This window comes from Phaethon aethereus (assembly GCF_964289735.1).
Source record: "Phaethon aethereus genome assembly, chromosome: 1".
NCBI lineage: Eukaryota > Metazoa > Chordata > Aves > Phaethontiformes > Phaethontidae > Phaethon > Phaethon aethereus.
In genome coordinates, this window is record NC_138575.1 from 160,656,985 (window position 1) to 160,677,872 (window position 20,888).

At 40.7% G+C, this 20,888-nt stretch overlaps 1 protein-coding gene across 2 annotated transcripts in view; it reads left to right on the plus strand.

The window, feature by feature from the left end:
- Nucleotides 1–12,478, plus strand: part of NALCN (sodium leak channel, non-selective) — a gene marked incomplete at both ends in the record, with an annotated part of 249,303 nt that extends 236,825 nt beyond the window's left edge. For both annotated transcript variants that reach the window (XM_082006124.1, XM_082006125.1), the window contains 9 exons: nt 1,761–1,909; nt 2,590–2,683; nt 3,472–3,604; nt 4,176–4,291; nt 6,574–6,731; nt 7,378–7,528; nt 9,655–9,804; nt 10,449–10,566; nt 12,285–12,478. In XM_082006124.1, coding sequence (XP_081862250.1) covers nt 1,761–1,909; nt 2,590–2,683; nt 3,472–3,604; nt 4,176–4,291; nt 6,574–6,731; nt 7,378–7,528; nt 9,655–9,804; nt 10,449–10,566; nt 12,285–12,478 — 1,263 coding nt within the window. The remainder of the gene's footprint in view (nt 1–1,760; nt 1,910–2,589; nt 2,684–3,471; nt 3,605–4,175; nt 4,292–6,573; nt 6,732–7,377; nt 7,529–9,654; nt 9,805–10,448; nt 10,567–12,284) is intronic.
- Between the last annotated feature and the right edge of the window lie 8,410 nt (nt 12,479–20,888).

Consider the following 20,888-nt stretch of genomic DNA (forward strand, 5'->3'; position numbering starts at 1 on the left):
GAGAACAAACACATTTGTTTAACAAGTGGTGATACTCTTCAGTCTCTTGCTGTAGAACTTTTTAGACTATCCAAACACTTCTGTGAAATCTGACATATTAAAGTAAATGTGATAAAAAGATTGCTATACTGGGTTGCTGGGGTTAAGAACAATAAGTCAGAAGGTTTGTTCAGTAAAGATAAAAAGTTTTCCTTCAATCAAATGACAGAAAACGTGTAGAGCCTTGGAAGTCAAATGAAAAATCCTTGCTTCTCCTGTGCAGCCAAGCCAAGTGGTTGCCTTCACAGCTTTCTGATTGATTCTAAAGTTTTTTCAAGGTTTTAACCTATTCATTTGTGCTTTCATGTTAGGAACTGCATCAGTTTCTCTAATTCATCTGTTATGCAATGTGATGGCTAAAAGTCAGCCAGTTACCACTTTGGCAAGATTCTAAAGAAAACTGCTACCCTCATTCCTATTAAAGAGAATTTTCCATAGCATCCAAAGTGGTTAAGGATGTTAGGGCAATCTAGGGCAATAACTTTATCAAGAGTAAAATGTACAATATACATGCATGGGAAGGTAATATCTATTGTCTAGGCCTACTGCCTATGTCATTTCCAAAATCACGCTCTCTTCTAAAGCTCTTTGGCCAACTCACATGAGAAATTGATGAGTTTAATCAAGCTGTGCTGGTCTTAAGGAAATCCCCTTCTCTATATGTGGTGGTTTAACCCCAGCCAGTAACTAAGCACCACGGAGCTGCTCGCTCACTCCCCCACAGTGGGACGGGGGAGAGAGTCAGAAGAGTAAAAGGGAGAAAACTCGTGGGCTGAGATAAAGGCAGTTTAATAGGGAAAGCAAAAGCCGCGCATGCAAGCAAAGCAAAGGAATTTGTTCTCCACTCCCCATGGGCAGGCAGGGGTTCAGCCATCTCCAGGGAAGCAGGGCTGCATCACGTGTAACGGTTACTTGGGAAGACAGACGCCATAAATCCAAATGTGTCCCCCCCACTCCCTTCTTCTTCCCCCAGTTTTATGTACTGAGCATGACATCATATAGTATGGACTATCCCTGTGGCCAGCCTGGGTCAGCTGTCCTGGCTGTGTCCCCTCCCAGCTCCCCGTGCACCCCCAGCCTGCTCACTGGCAGGGCAGCATGAAAAGCCGGACAGCCCTTGACTGCTTAGTAACAACCCAAAACATCAGTGACTTATCAACATTTTTTTCATTCCAAATCCAAAACATAGTCTCATACTAGTTTCTATGCAGAAAATTAGCTCCATCCCAGCTGAAACCAGGACACTATACATCAACCCATTTTTTTAGGTAGGCTGCAGTATCTGTGATTTCCACCTAATAGCATCACTTTCAGGTAAGCCCAAAGTAGTTCACTCCACCACTGTTCATGCAATGCTACTTTTGATACTTCCAGAGTATACTAATCCTAGAACATTATTGTTAAGCTTATGCTGTATTATTGCTGTATTATCCTGTACTGTATTATCCTATACATCCTCTTTGAGGAGCAACATCTTGACCTTGTAAATTAGGTGGATATGCTGATCTCTTTAACAAGTAAAAAGCACACTAAATTTCAGAGGAAGACACAAAATGTTCAGTTCCAATCAGATTCCTAATGTACCATTTCACTTGGCTCATCCATTAACATAGATGTGTGAAGAACACATTGTCAAAATGGCAACTGCAATAAGTCTTTTCTCCGTTTTATTTCTGCTTTCCTGAATGGCGGCGTGGTTTGCTTTTTCTCTGTCCTTCCAGGTGACACTAAAAATGCTGCTCCTGACTGTGGTTGTCAGCATGTACAAGAGTTTCTTCATCATAGTGGGAATGTTCTTACTGCTTCTTTGTTATGCTTTTGCTGGAGTGGTTTTATTTGGTACAGTGAAATATGGAGAGAACATTAACAGGTACAGTATGTACTACCTCATGGGGATGTTCTTTAAACAGCCCAAAAAAATCACATTCTGATAGAGAGACATTTATCCATGGTAAAAACCAGACAAGTCCCCAGGTCTAGCTGAAGAGCTCTAAACAGAATTTCTGATAGGAGGAACTGAGCCATCTTTCCAGTCTTTGTGCATTGGACCAAATGACACCCAATCCAGCCCAGAGCAGACTGAGAGCTGTTCTTCATTATGCCAGCTGGAATATGCTTCAAAGTAGCACTGCACTAGCTGCAAGCTACACCTTATCGGCATCACCCAGGGGCAGGATCCATATACCAAGCTGATACAGAGAGGGGACAGTTCTGCGAAGTAGCTGTTAACTGGAGATTGCTCAATCAATAGCATCATCAGACTTCAGGAAGAGAATGGAGACACGAGATAGGACCTGGCCTTGAGTCTGCTTTTGCTCTTTGACAAATTGAGCCAAAATACTCAGACCTGTGTCTGAGCTGAAGTTCAGTTATTATATCTTAAGTCATGGAAAAATAATTCAATGAGCTCATTCAAATAATACTGTAACTATTTTCACTTTAAAGTAGTAGAACAGTAGAAAATGGAAATTATTTGCATTTTTTCTTGCCAACATTTTAGTTCTGGGGTGTGAAATGATATCTCTCTCTCTCTCTTGTTCTTTAAAACAGACATGCAAATTTTTCGTCAGCTGGCAAGGCTATTACTGTACTCTTCAGAATAGTTACTGGAGAAGACTGGAACAAAATTATGCATGACTGCATGGTAAATACAATACTGCCAGAGATAAAGTAGCCAAGAAACAGGAGACACCCTTGCATCTCAAAGTGTTTCCAGTATCTTAGCTCTGTACAAGGAATGTTGTGATTGCTTTTATCTCTTCAAGAGAATGTTCACTAAACCTCGGAACATGACACACAAATTGCAGTTCCAATCACACTCTCATAATGTAATATTTCATGGGGCTAGGCTACTATATGATTTAAAAACAAAAATAAAAAGATGTTTTCAAAATCAGAAGTGCAGTAACTCACTTTTCCACTGTTTTCTCTGCTCTGGCTGTGGCAAGATGACTTTTCAGATTAACTTTGTCTTTAATGCTTGCACTTTGGCTTATTCCATGTGAATGATGGTCTTAACGACCTCAAAATTTCTCATGGAATCATTTTATTTTGCTAAAGTAATTTTCTGTCTGTGGTTTCCATTGCCATGAAAATCATATTCCCTTCCTTTTTAATATTAGTAGGCGGGAAGCTTTTTGAAAACCACCATGTTTCAGAGCACCAAGTTGTTTCTTTACAGTAGCATAATGCACAGAGTGCCTTGTGTGTGGTAGCGAGATCCACGCCTAGGCATTTTCTGTCATACCTCTCTCTGTTTTCTGATTTCTGACGGCCAAAGGAACAACAAAAACCTGCCCACAATAATGCCAACAGCACTATTCCCTAATAGTGAAGCTTTAAAAGAGTTATAGCATAAATATTGCATTGCTTGCAGTGAAGTTAAGAATCTCTTTTTATGATTAATTGACTTTGTTTTCTTTTGTTTTGAAGGTTCAGCCTCCATTTTGTACACCAGATAACAGCACCTACTGGAAAACAGACTGTGGAAATTATGCTGGTGCTCTTATGTATTTCTGTTCATTTTACGTTATCATTGCATACATCATGTTAAATTTGCTTGTTGGTAAGTGAAAATAAACATTAATAACAAAAAGGTCCATCTTGGCATGTAGTATGTGAGATTTGAGTCTGTTGGGCTATTCAGATATGAGGTTACCTTGTACCTTCTCTGTTACCTTATACGCGTATGATGTTTTTGATACTGCTTTGGTACGGTGTATGCTAAAACTCAGGAAGTTTGAGAATAAAAGTTTTTTGAAGAGATATGTTGTATTTGTGGAGTATAGTTACCCTAAGGAATATCCTTTTCTGAGCTTTTTCTTCCTCCAGTTAACGCTTTTCCCAACATCATTGGAATTCTCCTAATTGATTTTAGAAGATATTAGATTAGGCACCTCACCAGCATTTAAGATACAGCTTTTAAAAAGTGAGCACAGTGAATATTGATGTAGCATGACAGTATATTACCTATTCAAAATCCTCATCTGAACATTCAGCTAAAGGCATTTATTAGTGTGAAGTTTGCACAACACAATTCATATTCTGTTGAAATTCAGTGTTGCTTATAGAGATTAACCAGTCAGAATGTAACTACAGGCTTTCTTTATAGTGTATTTTGGTTTTGTGATTTTCAGCTATCATTGTGGAGAATTTCTCATTGTTTTATTCAACTGAAGAAGACCAACTTTTAAGTTACAATGATCTTAGGCATTTTCAAATTATATGGAACATGGTTGATGACAAAAGAGAGGTAAGAAACTTGATAATGAGCACAGAAATCAAATAAATTTACATTTTTCCTTGAAAAAACATACGGGGAAAACAAAGTGTGCTGACAAAACTCACTGAGCAGTTACTGTTCAGGTTGTGAAAGTTCAGTGAGCATGATCTAACATTGTTCATGGCCTTTCAAATACTAACCTGTATTCTTTACTAATGTGAAGTACTTATAATAGTAGATTTAAAAACAAATGTAGATATTCACAGGATCAATACAGCTTTCCTCCCAGCTACCTCAGCGTTGTTCCCTTGGAAGTCTACAGACTCACATCCATTTATGTGCCTGATCTTCAGAAGGGCTTTGCTGAGATTTCAGTACTGTCTCCCATAAGATCCTCATAGAGAAGCTGATGAAGCATGGGCTGGATGAGAAGACAATGAGGTGGACTGAACACTGGCTGAGTGGCCAGGCCCAGAGGGTGATGATCAGTAGCACAGGGTCTAGTTGGAGACCAGTAACTAGTGGTGTACTCCAGGGGTCCAATCCTGTTCACCACCTTCATTAATGATCTGGATGATGGGGCAGAGTGCACCCTCAGCAAGTTTGCAGATGATGCCAAACTGGGAGGAGTGGCTGATACAGCAAAGGATCATGCTGCCATCCACAGGGACCTAAACGGGCTGCAGAAATGGGATGACAGGAACCTCATGCAGTTCAACAAGGGGAAGTGCAAAGACCTGTAGCTGGGGAAGAACAACCCTAGGCATGCTGGGCGCTGACTGGCTGGGAAGCAGCGTGGCAGGAAAGGAGCTAGGAGTCCTGGTGGACTCCAAGTTGAACAGGAGCCAGCAATGGCCCTTGCAACAAAGAGGGCTAATGGTATCCTGGGCTACATTAGGCAAAGTATTACCAGCAGGCCAAGAGAGGTGATCCTTCCCCTCTACTGAGCACTGGTGAGGCCACACCTGGAGTACTGTGTCCAGTTCTGGGCTCCACTGTACAACAGAGACATAGACATACTGGAAAGAGTTCAGTGAAGGGAGACGAGAATGATGAAGGGACTGGAGCATATCTCCTGTGCAAAAAGGCTGAGAAAGCTGAGACTGTTCAGCCTGGAGAAGAGAAGGTTCAAGGGGCATCTCATCAATGTATATAAATACCTGAAGGGAGGTTGCAAAGACAGAGACAGGGTCTTCTCAGTGGTGCCTAATGACAGGACCAGAGGCAATGGGCACAAACTGAAACATGGAAAGTTCCCCCTGAACATCAGGAAAGACTTTTTCACACCGAGTGTGGCTAGGCATGGCACAGCTTGCCCAGGGAGGTTGTGGAGTGTCCATCCTAGGAGATATTCAAAAGCTGTCTGGCCATAGTCCTGGGTAACTGGCTTTAGGAAGCCCTACTTAAGCAGAGCAGCTTGGACAAGGTGACCTCCCGAGGTCCCTTCCAACCTTAACCATTCTGTGATTCTGAGATGAGAAGAGCATCTGGGAGACTGAGCTGTTCAGATACCCACACAAGTTAAATCATCGTCTGAATGATTCATGACTTCCCTAAGATTTGAGTATGAACAACACTATGGTGAAAGAAGTTGGTTGCTGTAGGTGGCACATGGCTGTGCTGGAGATGGAAATTGCAGTCTGTACTGATGGAGGTTCTGCATCCATCGTGCCCAGGATTGACATCATAGCAAAAATAGTTCCAGTCAGACTTACTTAACAGAACAAAATATTTAAAGAGTATGGATATCACAGTTTTGGAGGGAAGTACTTTTAGCCCTAACTTTTAACAGCAGATCAAAACTGTTGGCACAAAAAGTGCAACATGTTAGGTTGACTCTTAGAGCAGAAGACCTTTGAAAAGCCAGTAAATTCCCAACATTCTCCTGTCCAAAGATGCACAGAGAAGAGGACAGTTTTACAGACAGGTGTAGGCCTGTCTGTGAATGTTTAAATTGTAGTTTAATTTCAATTTTTCAAAGGCAGCTCTTTGGGCATATAATTCTCATTACAGATTAATGCAAATAGGGAAACTAAATCCCCAAGCAATTTTGAAAATTTCTGACAAATTAGCAGCACAGATTCCCATTTTGTATCAGTCAAATAACAGCAAAGACATCCATGAACAACAACTGATGCACAATTGCTGAGGAGCTGGCTGCATGTGTATATTCCTCAGTAATGTATTCACAGTGACTTAAATAGGCCAGGATTTGACACGGAGTCTTTGGAGAAATAGAGTTTCTCTCACTGATCAAGTTCTGTTGTTAGGTCACAGTAATAATTTACCAGTTATTATGCAATTTTACCCAGGGAGTAATCCCTACTTTCCGAGTGAAATTTCTGCTGAGGCTTCTGCGGGGCAGGCTGGAGGTGGATCTTGACAAGGACAAGTTGCTGTTCAAGCACATGTGCTACGAAATGGAACGGCTCCATAATGGTGGTGATGTCACTTTCCATGACGTGCTCAGGTACTCTGAGATTTGTTGAACAGGTATAATGGTCTGTATTTCTCTCCAGGCTAAAAGGTATTCATTAGGCTTGGGAAAAGGCAAGATTGGTAGCCACAGAGGCACTGCCATTTTAAATGTAATTTTAAAAAAATTAGATTTCCATTTTTTTCCTGCAGAAATATTTGTGATGGAATACACAGGTCCTAGGAAATCAGCTCTAAGTAATTCTAACGTTTTCATTCGAGACAGTTTGTCTTAAACAGCAGTCTCGTGGTGTTCTTGTATCCCAAGCAATGCAAAGTTGTCCCCACCCATGTAGTAAAATGACAGTGAATCTGACCAGAAATAAAATGAAGTGGCAACATAATCCAGGAGTAAACACTTAGGGCGGAGAAAAAATCCAAAATACACAAATGACCTAGTCACTCACAGTTCAGCAGCTCACCTGTATTGAAGCTAGATGAAGGTGGTACTGTCTTCATTTGTTTTGAGCACCACAAATCTCTTTTGGAATCATCTCAACATTTTTTAGCTTCAAATGTGTATTTATTGCACACACACGAATTACATATTTTTGCACTAAGGGCTTAAGTATGAATTTTGATTTTCTAAATTAAAATGTAAGGTCAACAGCATTTACCAAAAAAATCTATGTTTCTTCCAGCATGCTTTCATATAGGTCTGTTGATATCAGAAAAAGTCTTCAACTGGAAGAGCTGCTTGCTAGGGAACAACTGGAATATACCATAGAAGAGGAGGTGGCCAAACAGACCATACGCATGTGGCTGAAGAAATGCTTAAAGCGAATCAGAGCAGTAAGTCAAGCTAAAACAGGATGTAAATGGTTGCAGAAATTGTACTGCTCAACAATGCTGGAATTTGCTGTCACTATGCTTCATATACTCTGGAGTCACAACAATATTTATGTGAAGAAGTATGCAGCAGTTGCTAACTCAGCAGAAAAAAAAGTATGTCACAGCTCAATTGAAAACACTACAAAAATAAACATCTCTTGAAGGCAAAAACTGCCTTCCTGCCAAAAATTTATCTGTCTTTTCAATATAGCAGGAAGATGCATGTGCAGAGACAAAAGTCAAAGGAATAAAGAAAAAAAAACAATGTACTTTGATGAAACCCCATAGGCTTAGTCTTTGCCTCTGCTGGCAGAAGAGCCCCTGATCAATCAAGAGCAAATGACTCTTCAAATGGAACGCGTATCAAGATACATCATTTGAATGGGCCATTACAGTAACTTTGTGTGCAAATGAGCGGTGTGTAGATGCAAATCAAGTATATGAACCGTAGCACACAGTAGCTGTGTCTATGCCAGTAAATTAGGCAGGGCCAAGGCATTGGCTCAGGACTGGGCTGAGGTCGCCCATACCCATTAGCACGTTCCTCGGCACAGTTTTGGCCCATGCATACTCATACTCTCCCAGACCATTGTCATATGGTCTCCCAGACCACTGCCGTAGGAGCATCACTGCCCTCCAGACATGGATCAGGAGCAAGACTGCTCCCAGTAGGCAGTGGTTGAAGCTGTCTTGTGTGGTAGAGGAGAGATCAGATCATGCAAGTCCTGCCCTGTCACTTGGCTTCAGCACTGCAGTAAATCCCAGCCTGTTTGATTTACTAGTATAGATCTAGTCGGTGCTTCTGTGTTCTGTTTACACAGTGCTTCTGATTGTCAGAAATTTTTTTGCCTTTGCTCAGGATATCTATAATATATGCTGATCAAAGTTTGTCTTGCATGTAATGTATATTAAAAAAAATCAGGAAATTTGAGTTAGGTTTTGCAGTTATTCTTCTCTTTTCTTTCAAAAGCAACTCTTCCTTTATAGAAAAAGTGGTAACCTGGTTGCCTTGATGACTGATTTTTCAGTTACTGTAAGGCTGAGTCCAGGTTTTGATGCATATTTTTATTTTTATAAAATCTTACTTCTTGAGCATGGAGGTTTTCCACAGAGATATGTGATCATGAGATCTGACTTTTTCTGTTCGTAAATTTATAAAAAAACATAACTGGACAATTTGAATGTAATGTACATTCCAGCTGAAACACCAATGTTGAAGGCATATTCAGATAGATAGTTTCATCTTGATCTCATCTCTGTAATAATAATAGAAGTAAATTTAATCTCAGCTCTCAATTCTGGGTTTGTTCAACTCTGTTGTTCATTTCATTATGATATTGAATTACATTATGTTAAAGTAAATATGCTATTCATTTCACTCTAATAATATGGTTCAGATCATTTCACATTATATGAACCTTTTATAAACTGAATGTAATTATGGAAGTTAATATATATTTTCAAATTCTCTTGTTAGTCTCTAAGTCTCTCTAGAGGAAGCATGTGAAAACTACCCAGGAAAGTGAAATCCTTCCTAAGGGCTGTTTATTTTAATATAAAAGCAAATTAGATTGTAAGATCATAATAGTAGTCATTTTGTTTTTCTATTTGTACTGTGAACGTATACTCATTTCCAAGGTTTCCACTACTGGGTTTTTTCAGTCTTATTGACAGCCTGTTACAAAGCCCATGAAAGAAATCAGAATTTTTTCATTGTCTTCATCTAATTCTTAGTGAATCTCTACTGATACCCTTCTTTCTTTTGCTTTGCAAGAACTTTTAACTCATAAATTAAAAACTTTGTATGTTTTTAAACTCTAGGTTTAAACCAACAGTTGAGCAATTTGCCTTGCACTTAATATAGTTTATAAGTTCCATCCTCTACTTCTTACATAAAGGTTAGACATATGCTGGAAGTCACTTTATTTAAATAGCGACCATCTGATACATGTGACTTTATCGATGCACCTGGTATCCACATCTGGTGCTCACTGTTTGGTTAAATATTTAGAAGGCTTTTTAAAAAAAAATCCAACACTGACACACTAGTGAGAACATTTTTGTTGTCACATATTTTACCTTGACAGAAACAACAGCAGTCGTGCAGCATTATCCATAGTCTGCGAGAGAGTCAGCAGCAGGAGCTGAGCCGGTTTCTGAATCCTCCCAGCATTGAGACGACACAGCCAAGTGAAGATATGAATGCTATAAATCAGGATAACAGTGCACAGCCAGAGGTACGTTAACCAGGCAACTATCAGCTACTCAGAACAAATTCAGAAAACTTCCATGTTTCTTACTTGTTCTTTTTCAAACATTTTAACTGGAAAAGTTGAAAGCAATATCATGTTTTGCTTCAGTCTTTGTCTGAAGATGCAAAGGCAAGATGGTCTAAGGCAGTAATTCCCCAGCTTAGTTAGCTGTCGTGCTAGCATCGTAAAGGGCAAACTCAGCTGTACAACTCTTTCAGCGCTAGCATGAGCTGTGTACAGGCTCAAGGATGTGAAGCTTTCCTGTTCAAGTATTCTGAAGTAGTGTTTCCACTGAGAGGGATAACGCTGTGAGAAGGAGTCCTGGGCTCTTCCAGGGTAGGGAATGAAGAAGGTACAGCATAAGGACTCCACTGTGGAAGGCTGGGAAAAATTTTGTACCCTTCAGTGGGACTGCGTAATGGAATTGAGACCAAATAGTCTTTTTTTTTCCTATTAGTAGTAGTTTTGTGGGGCAGTAAAGAATAGCAACCATGCTGCCTTAACAAATGGCAATATATTTGGTTTATATTCATGTATAAAGCTTGGAAATAGAATGGAAAGATAACCCTTCCTAGGATTACCCCCATGCAATGGGGAACTGTAACTGAGATTCTTTTTTCTCTGTTCAGACAAGTAGCCAGCAGCAGCTCCTTAGCCCAACGCTTTCTGACAGAGGTGGTTATCGACAAGACTCTGCAGATGCTGGGAAACCTCAGCGGAAATTTGGACAATGGCGTTTGCCATCAGGTACATTACAAATGTGTATCAGTGTAGTCCCCACATGCCAAATCACTGCTGTACAATAACAAGGCCACAAAAGGCTTCATGATTCACAATTCGACCTCCTGCCTGCTGCTTGCACCCATATCAGGGGTTTTTCTACCCTTGTGTATGCTGAAATACAGCAATCTCTCACCTTACTCCCAATTCTGAAAGTCTGGAAGATGGGTTCAAGCAATGCTGTTTGCAGATGGTTGGGTTTTTTTACTTTTTCATACATTTACTCATGATTTTTGGATTGGGGGCCTTACCATCCCATATGTTTGGATAGCATCTTGTGCATTTAGAGTTCTTCTTTATCATATAAAACACAGTGAAAATGAATGAAGTTTTTCCTAACAACAGTAATAACTTCTGAGTGCCTTGTCTTGCCTAAGCATACCAGGTGTATTATTTATACTTTGCACCATAATAATACATTTTTATAGCTTCACTTCAGCCAGGAATTGGCCAGGTATACAATCAGTTTCCCATTTATTTTCTCACAACCAGGAAACATCAAGTTATTCTAGTAACTACAGTCCACTAGAAAAGAAAGGCTAGACTATGCCTTATAGGAGGGTGGGAGAGGTACATAGGTACAGTCTGGGGCCTTATTAAGTCTTTAGCTCAAAAGCACTCTCTACCACCTGAAATATTCTCTCTTAAAGTGCATATTGACCTCTGCTGCCTGCCACATCTCACGACCAGCAGGTTAGGAGTGTGCATATCAACCCGCTTTCAGCTGTCATCAGTCAGTCCTATTCCACATCACAGCTCTGCCTTCAAAGGCTGCCACTGTTCAGACCCTAATCGTATCAAGGTGGAAGTAGAAGAGATGGTCATGCTATAAGTACCAGTAACCCTACTTTTGTGACCAGAGTACTAGTCCAAGAAACAGGACAGCTTAATAGAGAGCTTTCAATCCGTGTTTTCCACTTAAATGTCACTGAGCAGCGAAGATCAACATTTTGTTGGAACAGAGAGAAAAAGAGGGAAAGTGGTAAGGAGGAAACATACTACTGTAGCCAACTGGATAGGTTTTTCAAGCAAGAATGAGTAGTTCAGGGTTTTCTTTCTTAGCACTGATCTTGGCCGTGTCACTCTTGAATGCTCCTCAGTGGGCAGTCTCAGAAAAGGAGGGTCACCTCCATGCCCAGTACAGCCCAGCAGATGATAAGTACTCTGCCCCCAATCCAATAAAGGAATGTATTTGAGATCATGAATACCATCATAACGATCAGTTGTGGTTTTCATATACTTACACAGGTGGTTTAGTGCTTTTCTAAAGCCAACCTTGTACTGGCTTCCACTCCTAGGCCATAGTTAAATATCACTGTCTAGGTGTAGCTGCCACTTCTAAATGCACTTTTCCTTCCCATTTTCTGGCACTTACCACTTTTACTGGTTTGCCAGCAGGTCAGCTTATATAAGTACTGCCTAAACCTTATAGGTTGCAGTGAGCCAGGTGAGAAGAGACCTATTACATCAGCTATCCCAGCAGAAGGAAATGAGGCAGTGCTCAGTTAAACTGCTCTACCAGCTGATTAGTGGGAGCAGGGTGAACAGCTGGAGCTGGGAAAAAACCCACATTAGAACAAGAGCCCTACTCTTTCTGTGCTAAAACAGAAATTCTAAGCAAAGAATTCTAAGCAAAAATGTTCAAGAAGCAGATGTACTCTAACATTTTCTGTTTAATTTCATAGCTCCCAAACCAATAAGCCATTCAGTGTCTTCAGTCAACCTCCGCTTTGGTGGACGTTCAACTATGAAATCTGTTGTATGCAAAATGAATCCCATGTCTGATGCTGCTTCTTGTGGATCAGAAGTCAAGAAGTGGTGGACAAGACAATTAACTGTGGAGAGTGATGAGAGTGGAGAGGACCTTCTTGATATCTGAGAAAAAATTAAGTCATACTGCAACAACAACCATTTCAAGTACAATCTAATTTTCTGTGTTTAGAATTGAAGACACTGTGTGATGTACAGTTTCTTTAAAATCTATGTCATAATTTTTTTCAAATGCTTAATTTTCTGCCATAAGAAGCATAGCACACACTTATGTTAGAATTCACCTCTATAAATACTAACTGTACTTTAAGAAACCTGTATACAATAGCAGTTCTAACAAAGCCAGAGAGACTACATTGCCTTTAGCAGATAGAGCGTTGAAAGATTTCATATGTTCTGTAGCTACATAATGAAAATGTATTTTGATATACACACCTCTGTGTTTTTCTTCAACCTATACCGTACTTTAAAGTGGCAACACTTTACAATACAGGGGTAATGTATGTCTTCTTTTTGTGTTTTCCCTCAGTTCTTACTTAGTAATATCTCTTTAGACAGATTTTATTATTCACAGATGACCTGAAGAGGTCAGCACTGACTTCATGTTCAAGGGAAGTATTTTTACAAAGTACAGATTCCGAATTACAGTTCTAAGCTTTTTCTGGACCTTTTTTTAAAATATGCAAGATACAGGATAACTCATTTTAAAATTAGAAGGTGAAGGATTGGCTTTTAAAATGTAAATATCTATGGGTTTTGGCTAATTATGCAAAGAGCTTGATTTTCATAGAGAAAACGGAAAAAAAAGAAAAAAAAATACATGAAAACTGTGCATTTAAGCATCTAGCAAAAGGCGTCCATGTGAAAAAACTGGTTTGTGCTTCATTTTCAGAATATACTGGTTACATATATGTATGGTGTCATTATTCTGTTAATTGGGTCCCATTTCCTTGTGTAGTTGTAAGATAACTTTCTTCTTGTCTGTGTGATAAAAATTAGCATGTTGGAGGTTCTAATTACAGAGTTGTATTGTATGACTTTTAAAATACAATTCAGTTTTACCTGCGTAGGTAGAAGTGAATTTTACTTACCCATGTTACTACTCATGCTACAGCCCTGCGAAGCTAAGGCATGACACCGTGCTGTGATTAAGTACCTTTGTCCCTTTAATCCCAATACATCGTGTTTTGATGTGTTAGCCTTCTTTTATGTTATGAAGCACCAATAGTGCTACATTATCGCTGGTGAAATAGCAGAGGTCCCTCTCATAAAAGCTTTTGCAGTAAAAGGCCGATGCTGTACAGAGATGGAGGTGGCGAAGAAAAGCCGCAAAACGCAGCAGAGTTTGCTAGTTTCAGAATTTAAGGCTGTCTAAAAATGTGGAGTAGAAATGTGCCCTTTCCTCAAGGAAGACCTAAGAGGTTGCAGATTTTGTTGCTGGGCCCCTGACTGGCTTTTTAACCTGAGACCTTTCCATTACCGTTGTTTCCTATGGAAATGATAGGTTGCTCTAACATGGCCTGATATGAGATCTTGTAAGAGGCTCACAGTTAATGTACATCACCACTTTAAAATATATCCTTTAAAAAGCAGACAAAAGCCAGTGCTTTGCGATGTTTTCTGGCCAAAATATTAATGTAGAGTGGTCAGAATACAGCATTGTTTTCACAGATGCCTTTGCCATAAATGCAAAATTAGTTTTGACCATAAAATAGAGTTTTCTTGGCATCTATCAATGTTTTGTTCCCTGTGTATGGTTGAACATGGTTTAGATTTTTTTCGAAAACAGTCATATTGAATACATCGGTATTTTGTGGTTTCTTTATGTGTTTTGGGGTATATTTAAGTTTAAACCTAGTCAGCTGTAACCCTATAGTAACAGAGCATGTGCATTCTCTTGTTTAGTAAATTATGAAACATAACAAAACTTCATATGCAAATCCATTATTTTGTGTTCTGCTTTGTGCTTAAGTTGAGCTTTTGTATATATGACAAAAAGATAAATATTGGATTTATAAAATATAGTATCTTTTAAAGTTCAATAATATATTGAACTGCAGATCTTTCTGAATCATTCTTGCTGCAAATCTTCTTTTTAAAAAATCTGACAAACATTTTCCCCTTGCCTTACAGTACTCTGCCAATAAAAGTGAGTTGCTTTAAGCAACATTCCTCCCTCTGGTTTTCATTCTAACTGCCTTCGCTGTATCTGGCTCATCTGTGATAATGCTGCACAGTGGCTAGGCGTGTGGTTTGTAGAGGATTATTTAAAGAGGTGCTTTCAAACTCTTCTAATTGGAGGGCCTTTGTTTTTTTGGGTTGGAAGTCCAGCAGCCGCCCTCATCAGTACTGCCACGAGGGGTCTCATTCAAAAAATGGGACTAAATAGGACTGTTCATTTTTATTTTTATTTAACCCACTTTCTTTGTTTGCTTTAGATCCTGGATGTGACTATTTGCATGTGTGCATGTGTGTGTATGTGGCAGGGGGAAATTTGTGGTGGAAACATTGTAATGGTTTCATAGACTGCCTTCTAATACCTTCCAAAACACCGGAGATCCCTGGACCATCTAATTTAATTGGCAAGCTGGCTCTAAGAAAGAAGTGCTCAGTTTATCCCCCATTTTACTTTTGCAGATACAGGAAGTGAAATGGAGTTACAAAGGTAGGAAAATAATATATACTAGAGCACCTAGGTGACTAGGTTAAGATGCAAACCTCTTTAGTATGGCACTCCTGACATAACTAAAGAAAGCGATAACCCTCTACTCTGCAGCAGAGCAACCAATGCACATTTGCACATGAAGGTGAAGAAGCAGAGAGGAGAGTTGAAAAATGACTGAAGTTCAAACAGCCTGTGCAAACAATGGAGAGACATGAAAAGGGAATAGTGCGTCAGGAAATCAGAGTCAGTCCAGACCGCCCGAGAGAAAAGTTCAAACCAGAACAGACCCTAGACAAAGGCAAACAAAAAATTGCCAGGGGAATATTATTGCCTACAGTGCTTTTGGTTCCTGGAATTAAATCTAGAGTTATCCTATACAAATGGATAAACTTTTCATCCACTAAGAGAGCTCTGCTCCATAGGAAGCAAGTTGCAAAAGTCTTCATGGCTTGGGTGGGCAAAAAGTGTAGTGCATGTTGTCAGTGCTGGAGTAAAAACCAGGTTGTGGGAAGTCTGAGAACATGCTGCAAAGATTATCTCCATATCATTCCAAAGTCAGGTCAGATTTCAGATAATCGCTTTTGTAATGAAGAAATTAATAACCTGAAACCATTTGCTACTGGAATACATCCAACTGAATTAAGAGCTGAAAACATAAAGTACACTTCTATCTGGCAGGTTGAATATACCAACATTGTTTTAACTAATGAGGAATAATCAGGCTTAAACATCTTCAAAATAACATTGCATTCAATATTGTCTGCATTCGAAGACCAGTATCACAGCTTCTGAGAAGCCAAAGATTTAGATGCCAAAAGAAAGTGAATGATTTTGTGAGAATAATCTTTTTTGTTCTCTTCTTTTATTCACAGCATCCCAGCAGCTCTTGTTATTGTGCAGATAAGGTTGTCCATGAATAACTGAGGCAGAAGAAGTGTCCGTGATGTTGTAACAGTACATTTGGATCCCCAGCAAGCAAAATGTGTGCTAAACCTCCCATACAAGAGGTTTCTCCTGCAACATTTCCACAAATAAAAACAAACATTGGCCTAAGTTGCCAGTCAAAATTACCAATAGAATTATCTCAGTCTCCCCGAATTTAGCTTTAGGAGGCTAAATTCATTCCTTCTATTGAAGACAGTTTAGTCACACTGCAGATGAACTTGCCGCAGTGCATAGGCTGATGCTGGGAAGTTGGCTGCCCTGGTTTGTTCAATTGCTCTGCAACACAAAGGGAGCCTCACTAGAATTCAATTAACCTTCCTCTTCATCCCAAGGGCATTAGTGTCGGACCCCATTAGCAGCTGTTGCCCATTGTTCTCAATGAAGAACCTCTAAGCACCAAGTTATTAACCCATCAGTGAGCTAAGTGTACAGGCAGTGGCATTGCATCCCCCTTCCACAGGTTCCTGTCTCAGATGCTTATTCCAGTACCCTTACTGGTTTCATACCTTTACCTGACTTGCATATCTGCACTGGGAAGTTTGGGTAAATTACTTGGGCACTTACAAAATTGTGTTTCATAAAAGGGTAGTTTACTGGAAAGGCAAGAAATTTCTAAGTACAGGTAGAAAAGGGAAAAAAACCTGTCCGACAGCCTGAAGAGCAGTTGATGTCAGCTTTTTCTTCTTTCTGAATTCAAGCAGCAGCCACCAGTGGCACAAGCCTTCAGTGTCTCAGTGGGCCTTGCTTTGTTTCAGGAAAACTTTTGGTGAGGTTGGAAACAAACTGGTTTATATCAGATAGACATCAGTGAATCCTAGAGACTTGAGCAGTTGAGTTCTAATTGGATCCTCCACATGATGGAAGTCACTGTCATGGGATTACTGTTTCTAAGTACATTTACCCCAAAAGGTAAGAGAAGAGGGCTTGTCCTTGAGTTCGTTGGCAGAGAAGCTGGATGTCACATCCTCTCTCATGCCTTGTATTCTGGTTTTCTTTTAAGTTTTACTTCCCAGCTGCATGTAAGGTGGACAGTGCCTGGACATATTCTGCTTTCTTAGTACGTGCTTCCAAGAAATGGGGGTTCAACACAGTTATGATGCAGTTTGACTGCATCCAAAGCAGCATGGCCAGCAGGTCGAGGGAGGGGATCCTGCCCCTCTACTTCTCTCTGCTGAGATCCCACCTGGAATCCTGTGTCCAACTCTGGAAAGGCATGGATCTGTTGGAGCAGGTCCAGGGGAGGCCATATAAATGATCACAGGGATGGAACACCTCTCCTGTGAGGACAGGCTGAGAGAGTTGGGGTTGTTCAGCCTGGAGAAGGCTCCAGGGAGACCTTATTGTGGCCTTTCAGCATATAGAGGGAGCTTATAAGAAAGAGAGAGAGAAACTTTTTACCAAGGCCTGTAGTGACAGGGCAAGGGGCAATGGTTTTAAACTGAAAGAGGGTAGATTTAGATTGGACATAAGGAATAAATTATCTATGATGAGGGTGATGAGGCACTGGAACAGGTAGCCCAGAGAAGTTGTGGATGCCCCATCCCTGGAAGAATCCAAGGTCAGGTTGGATGGGGCTTTGAGGAAACTGACCTAGTGAAAGATGTCCCTGCCCATGGCAGGGTGCTTAAACTAGATGATCTTTGAAGATCGCTTCCAATGCAAACCAGTCTTTGATTCCTATAGATTTTTGTATTTGGCATAAGAACAACGTCATACAGAAAAATGGCATTCAGGGAGAAGAGGAACACTGCCTTTGTATGTTAAAAACTGCACAACAATGAACATTTTGCTCTAATTGGTGAAATTGATTCAGCCAAAACGTCAGTTTGCTGATATCGCTGTGGGTCTTCTTTCCAAGAACTTCAAATATTTCAAAAAGTAAACATCACCAAGATAAAAAACAAATCACTTTTCCCAGTTTCTCCTCAGCTGCCTGCCGAGTCCTCCAGTGCGACCAGACACGTGGTGGTGGGTTTTGTGGTGCCCCTGTAGACCCAGCTGGCCCCAGCTGCCCCACTGTTGGAGACAACCACCTCCTCATCAAAGCTAGTAGGTAGCTGCAAATAGGTGCCTGTGCCTCTCCTTTATGTCACAGCCTGGCTTTTCTGCCGCACCCCCGTGGAGGTAAGGTAAAGCTCTGCTGAGGTCAGCAGAGTCTGAGCAGATGCAGAGCCCCTCAGGCTGCTCCACTGGGAGTGGACCACCTCTGGCATCGCAGCCCTGGGGCCACCAAGAGCAGCTGACAGGCGCAGCAAGCCTTGCTTAAGATTTTCTGCCAAAACTTTCAGATCGGTGATGTTAGGCATGCAATTCATCCACTCCTGAGGACATGGTCTGGTGAACTGTTTTAGCTGCTGTGAGTAAGAAGGTATCAAACACAGTTGCTTGTAGCCAGCTCCAGGTCTTCTCCCACCAGAAAGTACAACGCCCTGAGCACAGTTGGTTTAACTCTTCACCCAACTGCTTCTTTTTCTGAGCGCTGTAAAATACTCCAGGTTTAAAAATGCAGGTATTAAAACCATAATCTTAATTGGATCAGCAACAGCAAGAACATTTCTCTGACCTTGGCCTATAGATGTATTTCAACTTTATATACATACGTCAATTCAGCATGTATCTGTAAGGGCTTATCTACATGAGGAAGTTGCAACAGCTTAAATTTAACCTGTTGTTGCAAATTGATTTCTCTGTCAGTTTGAATACCTGTGGAAATGCTTATTTGACTTTAAAGATTTTTTTTCTATTGATCTATGTTAAAACCCAAATTACCTTGGTTTTATTCTAATGGCAGGAGTGCTCCCACAGGTCTACACATCAGCCATCTTAATTGGTTTTAAAACCAAACCTTTAATTATGTGGTTGTAACTCCTTTGCATGCTCCCGGCACCCTGAGCAGCCACGCTGCCTGGTGCTAGCACAGCGCTGGTGCTGCCAAAGGCCACTCCAGCCATGTTGTCCCAAGACAGGGGACACTTCACTCCAGGAACCATCACCCCAGGAGATATTTTGGATGGGACTGTGGTGGGTATGGCCCCCTCTGCCTTGTTTAGCCCTCAGATACATGTGAGCAGCTTTGTAACCTCGAGTACCCCTACAAGCCCCCCCACCATGCCGCTGAGGATGCAGGACGTCCTCTCAGCTTCATGCTATGGCTGCTGTGACACATCCCTTGCCTTATTCCAGACAAATGAGCTGAACAAAACACACAAAGAATGTGATGGTTATTTACTAGGCCCATAAAAACACCAAATGGGGCCGAGGGTATGTGCTGTGGATGTGACAGGGCTTCTGCAGAGGGTCTCGCCCCATGCAGTGTGGCCGTACAGCTCCTGCCATGTGCGCCTGGCTCTCTCTTACATTACTTTTAGGCACAGTTCGGGCTTGGATTACTTTTACAAAGCCTTTCTTCTTTCAAGTGCTTCTCAGTAGGAAAAGGTCTTAGTACGATCCATAACACTGGTTTTCTGAGCCAATGTAGCTACAGTGTTTTATTTTAATATATGCTTAGTCATTCACAGTTGTAATCAAATATTATATTCTTAGAATCATAGAATAGTTCGGGTTGAAGGAGACCTTTAAAGCTCATCTAGTCCAACCGCGCACACAAGCAAAGCAAAACCAAGGAATCCATTCACCACTCCCCATGGGCAGGCAGGGGTTCAGCCATCTCCAGGGAAGCAGGGCTGCATCATGTGTAATGGTTACTTGAGAAGACAGACGCCATAACTCCAAACGTCCCCCCCTTCCTCCTTCTTCCCCCAGCTTTATATGGTGAGTGCGACGTCATATGGTATGGAATATAGTCAGTTGGGGTCAGCTGTCCCAGCTGTGTCCCCTCCCAGCTTCTTGTGCACCCCCAGCCTGCTCACTGGTGGGGTGGGGTGAGAAGCAGAAAAGGCCTTGGCTCTGTGTAAGCCCTGCTCAGCAATAGCTAAAACATCCCCGTATTATCAACACTGTTTTCAGCAGAAATCCAAACACAGCCCAATATTAGGTACTATGAAGAAAATTAACTCTATCCTAGCCAAAATCAGCACACACGTATGCACACAAGATTAGTAGGTTGACCGTCTTTGTGGTAGAAATTTAATATTTTTTTTTGTTGCTTTATAGAGTGTTTAGGTACCACAGTGACAAGACATTTCTAGCATCATTATATGACAAGGGACCTTTCATTAACCGTGTAGCACTTACTGAAAAACTGCTTTATTTTGTTTGTGGAAGCATGACTTTTTGGGAAACTAATGGCATTTGCTTTCCCATTTGTATATGATGTGTGCAGAAGTTGTAATACAAGATTGAGTTAGCAACAACATTTCATTTTCTCTGTCTCCAATGACTGTGGTATTTGCATGTCAGCCGGAATGCAGCTCATATTTGCATTTCAGTTCCCAGGAAAATTCAGGAGTGGCATCATTTTCAAAATCTGGCTCCTAAAGATGAAGAAACAAGTAGCTAAGGATGTCAGAAATCTTATTCCACAAAATAAATGTGTATTTCTTTTCTTGGACACAGAAATTATGCTCAATAATTTGAACCGTGTCACCTGCTTTTTATGATGCCTGCTTTTCATTTCTGGCTTTTCTTTGCCTGACTGTAAGCATCTGCGTATATTAGTTGCAACCTATGGTTAGATGAGAAATACCATTACAGATTATATTTGTTGATGGATAGTTAATTATTTTGAGAAATATCTGAAAGTCCAGCTTCCTTCCTGTGCTTTAGCATGTAAAGCAGGGCTTGCTTGGGGTTATATGTCATAATTTTTACAGTAAGAGGGAGAGGAAAGAAAAAGCACAGGATGGTGCATGAAGTCCATTGAAAGCAGCATGAAGTGTCCCTTTGGCTGCCGTGAGCCCATGGTGTCCCTCCTTAACGGTCACTTTAAGCTAATGTGGTTTTTTTCCAT